The sequence below is a fragment of the Sciurus vulgaris genome, assembly GCF_902686455.1.
Source record: "Sciurus vulgaris genome assembly, chromosome: 17".
NCBI lineage: Eukaryota > Metazoa > Chordata > Mammalia > Rodentia > Sciuridae > Sciurus > Sciurus vulgaris.
Window position 1 is genome coordinate 71,803,935 of NC_136478.1, and position 10,292 is coordinate 71,814,226.

The 10,292-nt window shown below is 56.9% G+C and overlaps 1 protein-coding gene across 1 annotated transcript; it reads right to left on the reverse strand.

Annotated features, from left to right (window-relative positions):
* Nucleotides 1–3,174: 3,174 nt before the first annotated feature.
* Nucleotides 3,175–6,644, reverse strand: ZNF579 (zinc finger protein 579). The gene is made up of 2 exons (XM_079117805.1): nucleotides 6,397–6,644; nucleotides 3,175–5,249 (listed from the first exon to the last, which is right to left on the reverse strand). The coding sequence occupies exon 2, from the start codon at nucleotides 5,245–5,247 to the stop codon at nucleotides 3,583–3,585; it is 1,665 nt and encodes a 554-aa protein (XP_078973931.1). The 5' UTR covers nucleotides 5,248–5,249; nucleotides 6,397–6,644; the 3' UTR covers nucleotides 3,175–3,582.
* Nucleotides 6,645–10,292: the final 3,648 nt, after the last annotated feature.

Below are 10,292 nucleotides of genomic sequence, written 5' to 3' on the forward strand. Positions count from 1 at the left end.
GTCTGGCTAAGAGGCTGAGACTGGCCTTGAACTCGTGATCCTCCTGCCTCAGCCTCCTCCCAATTCGTGGGGATCACGAGGGTGGCCACGGCCCAGCATTTGCTGTCTCCTTGTCTCTCTCCTTCCTCCCAGAATGGAAGCCCCTAGGGAAGGTATTTGTGTTTCATTGAGTGAAGGATGGTGCCCAGCACAGAGCAGGGGCTCATGGATTTTAGGAGAGTGTTGTGTGGGTAGGGTGAGGATGAACCATTGTGTCAGGCTCTGGAGCAGCAGTGCCCAGGGTCACATGGGCCATGCTGCTTCCTGCTGTGTGGCCTTGGCTGAGCCAGTTCACGCTTCTGTTCCTAGTTTCCTTCTCAGGAAATGGAGCCTGTAGGGGACACTCATGATCACTAAGGAGGCTGTAAATAGTGCAGTCACTTTGGAGAGCAATCTGGCACTTTTTCAAAAGGTAAGCTGTAGATTTCCCGTACAGTCTCATGATTCTGCCCAAGAGAAACGGAAGCAAGTGTCCACACACAGGCGTGTAGGCAGCCAAGGGATGGAAACAGCCCGAACACCCCCTGGCTGAGGAGTGGATCGATAGCAAGGAATGGATGAACAGTGTTCAGTGCGTCCGCACACAGGACGTCACACAGCTGGAGAGAGGGAGGAGGTCGGGTACAATTTGCAGCGTGATTGGACCTCGAGGTGCTCTGTGAAAGAGCAGTCGCCACAGCCACCACATGCAAACCCACTGTCTCAAATGTCCAGAGTGGGCAAGGCTGAGGGGACAGTCGGTCAGACTGCCTGGGTCGGAGGGACAGGCGGGACTTCAGTGGGCAGGAGAGCTGTTTGGGGCATTGACAATGCTCTACAACTGGATGTGGCACGAGTTAAATTTATGGAAAGTCAACGAGTGAAACGTGAAGTGGGCGAATTCTGGGGTGTGGAAGTGACACTTCATTACGCTGCCCAAGAGCAAAAGCAGAGACAGATGGAACGGGTGGAGCCCACCCCGGGCCCTGCTCTGCCGCTGTCGGCTGGCCAGCTCACTTCGGTGGCCCTCCAGGCGCCTGCCTGCACTGTCACCCACGAACGCCATGAGGTCATGTGTGTGAACGCTGGAGAGACAGAGCTCAGAGCAAGGGCTCCGCAGGGCCTGTGTCACCAGCGCCAGCTCCTCGGCGAGCTCGTCCGCAGTGGCTTCATGGCTTCCAGGTCTGTCCCGGGTTTTCAGGCCTCAGTCTTCCACCTGCATGGAGGCGGTGGGGCTGGGCTCCTCCTGGGTCCTTTGCTCCCCCCAGCTCTGTAGTTTGCTCTGGGCACCTTCCTCTCTGGGGTCAGTGTGTGGGGAGCAGAAAGTGGGCCCACCAGAGAGCAGGGGTGGGTCCTCAGGGCCAGGAGGGGACGGCCGGGGCAGGGGCGTGGTCCCATGGGAGCAGATCCTGAGGGCTTCGTGGACTGGGTTTTAATCCTCACAGCTGTGAGGTCGGGGCAAGGGCCTCCCCGCTGGCAGTCTCCACCTCAGAAAGTGGAGAGGTGCTCCTCCTTCCCAGGGGCCTGGCAAGGTTGGCGGAGATCACCAATGTCCTGGGACCCCTTCTTTCTGGAAGAGTCAGAGGAAGCCAGTGGCTCTTCCTGCCATGTTCGGGCACTGTCTCCAGCCCTTCCCACCAAGTAGCTCATTTAATGCCGGGGAGTCTTGCCCTTGTGATGACTGGAGGTGACATTCACCTCAAGCCTCACCTTCAAGCCTCAACTCATCCCTTCTGGAAGTGACCTATAAGATCCCCTCCCCCAACTTCGTGTTGTCAGGCGGGGGTAGCCGCAGAAAGGTGGTCAATGAACAGTGGCCTGCATTTGCAGATGGTGCAGGGAGTCACGGGGGTTCCTAGGGAGGGAGCAGCTTTGAGGTAACAAAGCTCTCTATTTCTCCAGCACTGAGGGGTAGAGACTGCCCCTCAAGGGCCTGGCTCTTTAGGGAATCGGCCTCATTTGGTTACCCTAATTTATTTGTGTCTGATTTGATTATTGCCACTCTCCTGAGTTGGATTGTCCAGCTCACAAAGACAGGCACCCAGGTGGTCTCCCCCAACACTGATGCTAATGTCCAGCACTGGGCTTCAGCACAGTGGTGATCAACAGGCCCTCTACTCTGAGAGCTTAGCCAAGATGGGTGACAGGCTGGCTGGTGTAGGGCTCACCAGGGAAACCAGCTTCCCTCCAGACCCTCAGTTAGTCTCCCTGCACAATGGGGACAGTCTTGCTCCTCCCTTGCCTTTTCTTGCAGGTAGGAAGACACTAAGTAATGACTTGCTATTATTTGCAAAGGGCACACACAAGAGAGGCTTGGAAGTGGCAGGATGTCAAGAGAAGGCAAGAGAAAGACCTGGAAGGTGAACTGGCAGATATCCTCCCCTCTCCACTCCAGGGTCTAAAACTGAGCTAACTCAAAACTTCCCACCCACCCCCAAGGTGTTCACCCGCCCACCTCACAGCATGGCCCTGGCCGTCCCCTCTGCCCAGTGCTCTCTCCTCCAGATCATTCCTCTCACATCTGGTTCCTTCCGTCTTTATTCAGGCCAAACACCACCTCCCCAGAGAGGCCCACTTCCCAGTTTCCCTCCACAGGTGACTCTTGGCAGGCCTCATCAATACCCAACATATTGATTATCTAGGACAGTGCTGTCCACTACAGCTTTTCACAATGGCGGAACGTTCTAGATCTGTGCTGTTCAATATGGCAGCCACCAGCTATATTTGGTGGGGAAGTAAACTTTTTACTTCATTTGAATTAAACTTATTTACTAATTCTAGATTTAAACAAAACCATCCCCATGTGACTAGCGGATACCCTGTTGGACAGGAAAAGTCCCTAACATTCCAGCACCATAAAAAAGGTCTAGTGGGCAGGGCGGCTCTGGAATTCCAGCTCTTCAGTGGAAGGGAGGTGGGCTCTTTTCTCCTCTACCTCCAGGGCCTAGCAGAGGGTCTGGCACAGAGCATGAGTGTGGCAAGCCTACTGTGTGACCGGGCGGCATGCAAAGCTCCCCAGGCAGCCATCCTGGAGGTCCAGTTGTTGCATCCCTGCCTCTTCTCAAGTCAAGGTTCTTGCGCTTCCTGCGCCGAGCGGGGTCTCCCTGCTCAGAACCCAAGCACACTGGCCCCCACCTCCACACACAGCCTCACTCCCGGGTTTCACAAACTCACATTTATTCACAGACAGAGGAACAGGGACAGACCTTTGATCACTGGGAACCCCCAGGGTCTGGCAGTTCCAAAGAGGTGATGGTGTCCAGTGTGTCACAGGGGACAGGCAGGCTGGGGTGAACCCACCAGTCCACGTCCCTCTGGCCAAGTGTCCTCCGCCTCCTTTTCCAAGTCGTTCTGCCTTAAGACACATGTCGGGGCAAGCGGTTCCTAACCGGCATCAGGGGTCTAGGGGTGGGCAATGGGGACGGTGGGTGGCCCGGGGCCTCCTCTCCTGTAGTGTCAAGGGCTTGGGGCAGGGTAGACAGAGGAGGTGCCTCTCCTTCAACTTCCCTCCTCCATACTGCGAACCGAGAGCTCGAAAGGAGGGGCGGAGGGTGGGCGCGAGGGTCAGGAGGCCAGGCCTCCCAGGCCGCGCAGATGCGCTTTGCTGTCTACCTCTTCTTCCTCCATCTCAAAGGCTGAGTGGTCTTGGCTGTCGAAACAGGAGGCGCTGAGGAAGACGGGGGGAGCCGGCGGGGACTGGGGTGGGGTCCCGGGGGAGGGCGGCTCTTCCTTGATGTGTGAGATGGGCAGAGGGAGCCCTTGGCCGTCCTGCTCAGGCGGCTGGGGCGAAGGTGCGGCCTGGGCCTGGAGCGCCTGAAGCGCGGCGGCCCTCTCCAGCTCTGCGCGGTGGCAGCGCTGGTGGCGCAGGAGGCTGTAGGCTCGCGAGAAGCGCCGTGGGCAGCGTGGGCACGGGTGCGGGGCCGGGCCCCCGGCGTGGACCTGCGCGTGGCGGGCCAGGTCCGCCAGCCGCTTGAACTCCCGCTGGCAGCGCACACACTGGAAGGGGCGCGCCCCCGAGTGGGTCACACCGTGCTGCCGCAGGTGTGCCCGGCGTCGGAAACCTTTGCCACACTCGGGGCACCAGAAGCGGGGCTCCCCGGCGGGGGGCCGGGCGGGGGCGGCGTCTCCTCCGTTCTGCCCGCCTTCACCCCCTTCCGAGGCAGCCCCGCACTCGGCCCCTTCGCCCCCCTCGGGCCCTTTCCCTGAGGTCCGTCCAGCCGAGGCCTTGTCGTCCTTCTTGCCCGCCCCGGGCAGCGGGGCCAGCAGGCTGAGTGCGCCATGGACCCGGCGGTGCTGGCGGAGGTAGGAGGCGAGGCGGAAGGCGAGGCCGCAGTCCGGGCACACAAAAGGGCGGTCGGTGGAGTGGACCAGCCGGTGGCGCGACAGGGACCAGGGCCTGGCGAAGGCCTTGAGGCAGATGGAGCACTGGTGTCGCTTGGGGCGTGGCGGGGGCCCCCCTTCGCCCTCCTGTTCGCCCTCAGGGCGCAGACACGGGTGCGCTTTGAGCTCGCCCTTGGTGGCAAAGGCTTCGCGGCAGCGGAGGCACAGCAGCGTCCAGTCGGCCTGGAGCAGGACCTGCTTCTCCTCCTGCCTCCCGGCCGCCAGCGCCAGCTCGGCCCTCAGCTCGGCTGCCCCCGCCTCGGCCTCCTCCGCCTCCTCCTCTCGGGGCTCGGCGCTCGCGGGGGCCACCAGTGGGGCTGGATCCCCGGCAGGCCACGACTCAGGCCACGCTGTCTCCTCCTCCGCGGCCCCGGCCACTGCAGTGGCGGGCTGTTCCGCGCCCTCCTCCTGCGGGCTCCAGCTGGACTCAGCCGCCTCCTTGGCTGCCCTCTCGATGGCCAGCTCGACCTCGCCGCCCGCGTGCTCCTGGGCCAGGTGGCGCCTGAGCTGGGCGGGCTCCGGGAAGGTGCGAGGGCAGGCGGCGCAGCGCAGCGGGGGCTGGGGCCCGTGGCCTCGCAGGTGGCGCGAGAGATGGGCGGGCCGGCGGAAGGCCTTGGGACACAGGGGACAGGCGTGGGGCCGGAGGCCAGAGTGGCTCAACCGGTGCCGGGAGAGGTAGTAGGGGAACCGGAAGAGGCGGCCACATGTGGGGCAGGGCAGGGGCGCCCGAGGGGCTCCAGCGCCTCCCCTGCCGCGACCACGACCACGGCCCCGGCCCCGGCCCCGGCCCCTGCCTCGGCCACGGTGAGGTGGGCTGCCCTGGGCAGGTGGAGGGGGCTGCGGATCCATGTCTGTGGGGAGAAAGGGGAGAGGCGGGGCAGTTGAAGGGAGGTCCGTGGGGTGTGACAGAGAGGGGCAGCCACAGGCAGGCACAGGTGGAGAGATGCACAGGGTCAGAAGCTCAACCAGGGAAAGGGGATAGAGGGCAAAGATGGGAGGGCAGAGGTGAGAGATGGGAGACACAGGTCAGAGGCAGAGAAGTGCAGAGAGACAGGCAAATCAGAAACGAGAGATACAAAGAAGCACAAATGGAGAGAGAATCCAGGGGGGAGAGAGAGAGAGAGGGAAAGGGAAAGATGTAGCGCCCCAGAGGCAGACCAGTGCAAACAGACCAGACCAGGTGGGAGTGTAGAGGCAGGGACAGGCAGGGACAGACAGGGAGAACAGGAGAGACAGGAGAAGAGACACAGTCAGCCAGCCAACTGCTTCTGCTCAAGGGCCCCAGGGTTGGATTTTTGAGAGAGGCCAGAAACTAGCCCCCAAGGGGCCCAAGTGGAGGAGGTGGGATTTCAAGCCTGAAGGCCCAGGAAATGGAGTGTGTGTGCCCAGAGCCAGGGGCCTGCACAAGCCAGGGAATTGGAGAGCTCAGACTCTCAGTCTGAGGGAGGAGGGCTGGGTCTGGACCCCTGAGTCTGAGGGAGGAGGCTGGGCCTGGAGCCCTGGGTCTGAGGGAGGAGGCTGGGCTGGACCCTGGGTCTGAGGGAGGAGGGCTGAGTCCTGGACTCCTGGGTCTGAAGCTGGGGTCTGGACTTCTGGGACTGGGGGAGGAAGGACCTGGGTTTGAACTCCTGGGTGTGGACTGGGTGGGATGGGTGATCTAGCCTCCTGGTAGGTAGGACATAGAGTTCCTGGGTCCGGGTGGAGGAGGGGGCTGGGGGAGGGGGTCGGGCTCCTAAGACAAGGAGGAGGAGGGGGCTGGGAGCCTGGATGCTGGAAATCCCCAGGGAGGAGCAGGCTGAGGGCCGGACCCCTGTACGGGTCTGGGGGGCGGAGGCTGCGCCAGTCGGGGGCCTAGGTCCCGGAGGGGGCGATCTGCTCTGGGCCCAGCCTTCCGCTCCCCGCAAGCATGATCTGCAGAATTGGCGGCGGGTGGCGGCCTTGCGGATTTCTCAGCCCGTGGCCTGGGGCTCGCTCTGGCTGCAGGGCGCCGGGTCTTACCTCCGCCTCCTTCGCTCCTTTCTTCCTTCCCCGCGGCCGGCCGATCGCGGACGGTGGTGGCGGGGAGGGAGGGGGCCGAGCGTGGTGGGGGGTGGAGGAGGAGGCTGGGCTCGGTGTAACCGCCTAAGCCTTCCCCCCGGAAACTCGGCCTTTGGTCGGAGCCTGGAAGAGGAAAGACTGGCTGGGAAGCCGGAAGCGGAGGACCAGGGATCCGGGAGCAGGGAGGCAGGGTGGCTGTGACTCCTGGGTCCTGTGCCGGGCCTGTCCTCTGGGCCGCCAGGGGGCGGAGGGGGCCGCCGGCCTGGAGGCTGAATGCAGCCATCCACCGCTGCCCTGCAGATGCACGTATTCATTCATTCCTTCAACAAATACTCATTTATCAAGCCCTGCCTGTGCCAGGCACTGTGTTGGGCCAGAGGGCAGGTGGGGGAGGGAATTGAATTTCGCATCAGAGTCTTCAGAAAGTACTGGCATGCTGCATCAGAACCTGGCTCCAGTCTCCCTTTGGCAGCCTGAGCAAGCGAGTCTCTTCTCCAAGCTTCAGTTCCCTTCTCTGTGATAAGCCCTTGCATATATTCATTCTGTCACTAGTGGTCCGTATTTACTGAGCACCTACTATGAGCTAGCTCTGTCCTTGGTGCTGGAAGGACAGTGGCCAAAACAGAGGCCACTGGACACTGCCCCAGGAGATCACCATCCAATGGGGGAGGCAGGCAGGCAGATCAGCCACTGAGGGTGGAGGAGTGCTCTAATGCAGGAAGCTGAACGCCTAGGAATGCAGGAAGAGAGGTGGCCCTGTGCTGAGCTCACAATGGGGGTTGAGGTTATTCCTGAAGCCTTCCAGGAGACAGGAGCTTCAGTGAAGCTACAGGATGGAACAGCATGACCTCATCCCAGAAACCTCATTTGAAGCAGGAAAGGCATATTGCAGGTGTATACCTGTGCTTTTCTTTAAGGTTTCATTCATGCCGAACATTGTTGGCAGGTGAGTGGGCAAACAGTTCCTTTTGTACATAGCTGGGATGAGTTGCATTCAGAAGAGCCTTAACAAGCCGGCAATTCCAGGAATTTATCCTTCAGAGAGATCAAAAACATGCAAAATTATGTCTGTACCAGGTTAATCCTTGGCAGTGGTGCACATCACTGCAAATGGCTAAAAACAGTCTCAAGGTCCATCTGCAGGAGGTTTGAGTAACAAACCCATGATTGATCTATCCCATGGAATCCTAGTATCCATAAAAAAGACTGAAGATGCCCCTGTGGAAAGATATGGAAAGCAATAACATGGGGGTGGTGGGGCGAAGAACAGCCTGCAGTAGCCTCCCATTTGTGTAGAGGTGGATGGTGCTGAAGAACCGGAAGAAAAGAGCAGAAACTGGCAACAAAGTCTAACTCTAGGACTGAAAGTTAACTACATTTTATCCTTTGGTACTTTCACAGTTGGAAATCATGTGACTATGATATATATTCAAAAAAAGTAAAGGGGAAATAAATAAGTGAGGATACTGACAATATAGTGAAAAATGTAAAGCTCATTTTTATTTTTTGGTCCTGAGGATTGAACTCAGGGGTGATTTACTGCTGAGCTACATCCCCAGTACTTTTCATTTATTTTGAGACAAGGCCTTGCTAAGTTGCCCAGGCTGGCCTCAAACTTGGGATCCTCCTGCCTTGGCCTCCCAATTCTCTGGGATTACAGGCATGAGCCACTCTGCCTGGCTTAATGAAAATAGCTGATTCTTGTAAGTGTTTTAAAAATATGAGCCCATATTCCTCCTTACTTTATGAAATAGATAACATACTACTTCCCCCTTTTACAGAGGGTGAAAATGAGTTAGTTTCACAGCTACTGAGTCTAAGATTTTTGACTTCACAAAGAGGAGAAATGATAGTGGATCAGAAGCATGATTTTTTAAAAAAGCATCTGGTCGGTAATACTCTATTTTAAAGGATATATACCTAAGGAGTAAAAATTGAAAAATATCTGTGGAAAATATAACCAATTTTGGGGTGGGGGTTACATTTGAGAAGAAAGAGGCAATCAGATATATCTCTGATACTTCAAAGCTGGTAGTGTATGGGTGTATGTATATGCATTTTAACATTCTTATTTGGTGAAATACATATAACATAAAACTTACAATTTTAATTCTTTTGAAGTGTACATTGAGTGATTGTAGTAGCAAGTACATTCACAACGTGGTGCAAGCATCCCTGCCGTCCAGATCCAGAACTTACCCATCAGCCCAGGTAGAAAGCTTATACCTGTTAAGGGGTCATTCCCTGTTCCCATCTCCCCACAGACCCTGGCAACCTATAATCTAGGTTTCTGTTCTGGATTGCCTATTGTGAGTATTTCATATAAATTGCATTATAAAGTATGTGGCCTTTAAAAAATTATTTTTTGTGGTAAATGGACACAAAACCTTTGTTTTTTAAATTTATTTTTTAGTTTGGTGCTGAGGATGGGACCCAGTGCCTCCAAGCACTCTACCACTGAGCTACAACCTTAGCCCTAAAATACGTGGTCTTTTGTGACAACTGTTTCCACTTAGCCTAATATTTTTCTGAAACATCCATGTTGTACGGGAATGGGTGAATCATTCCTTTTTGTGGCTGAATAATATTCCATTGTACAAATAAAGTACATTTCATTTATCGATTGGTGAACATTTGGGTTGTTTCCATCTTTTGCCTGTCAGGAATAGTGCTGTTATAAACATTGCTGTGAAGTTTTTGTTTGAGCAGCTGTTCCGAATTCTCTTGGGTATATACCTAGAGATGTGCCTATGTCATTTTGTCATCCATTTCAAAGGCCAGAATTTTTTTCTTTAAAAAGTAAGACAAGAATTCAGGAATGAGCATGATGGGAACGAAAATCGAAACAGAGAAGATGGTAAGAGGGCTGTGACTTGCGGGGTATTTGATGTCTTGAATTGGGGCATCAAAGGCAGCGGGTGGGACTTCGAGGCCAGCGCCCTGCACAGGAGATGTGCGGGGCCTGCAGTCCAGGCTGAACTTGGACTCGTTCCGAGGGAACTGAGAAGCCACTGAAAAGGTTTTAAGGAGAGTCACATGATCCGATTAGAGTGTTAGAGAAATTCCTGTGGGACCCGCGTGGAGGCCAGGCCGGAAGCCCGGGAGACCCGGCGGGGGCGGGGGAAGGCGCGCGGGTGCAGGTGCGCTGGGCCTGGAGAGGCGGCTCCCCAGGCAGGGGCGGGGCCTGGCTCCGATTGGCTCAGGCCTCGGTGCCATTCCCATCGCAACCGCTGCCTCATTGGCTTCTCGCTTCCACGTCCTCCCTGGTCTCCAGGCCCCAGCATCCCAAACCACTCCAGGTCACTTCTCTGCTGAACGCTCTTCTGTGACTCCTCCTGTCCTTCGGAATAAACCCAGACCTTCCCCCTCTGACCCTAACACCCCATGAACCCCCGCCCACAAGGTTCTGGCATGTCCCTCACCTCCTTGCTGACCGCTCTCCTGCCTCCTCTGCTCCAGCCACACCACTCTCTCTGCTCTTCCTGGGCTCAGGGCCTTTGCACTTCCTGTTTTCTGTAAAGTGTCCCTGACTTCCCACACTACTTTCAGAGCTCAGCCTCCTACCCTGTCCTCCCTAACTAAAATCGCCATGGATTTTCAACATGTGAAGAGGCTCCACTTCACGGCCCTTCACTGTGGCTTGCTTTAAAACGGACATTCCTCCCTTTCTCCCTCCGTCATCATGGAGAAAGCAAGATCACCCTTCTTATCCTAGGGCGAGTTATCTGTCCTTGGTTCACAGAGAGCAAGAATGGAGCCCAGACTTTGGAGTCGGCACCTGAGGAGCTCAGAAACAGCTCGCAAAGCTGCAGATGAATCACCATAGCCTTTGAGTCACTCTGTCCCCTTGCAGAATC

Excerpts from the sequence above, each read along its gene's own strand:
- ZNF579 (XM_079117805.1), bottom strand. The coding sequence starts at position 5,247 with ATGGATCCGCAGCCCCCTCCACCTGCCCAGGGCAGCCCACCTCACCGT.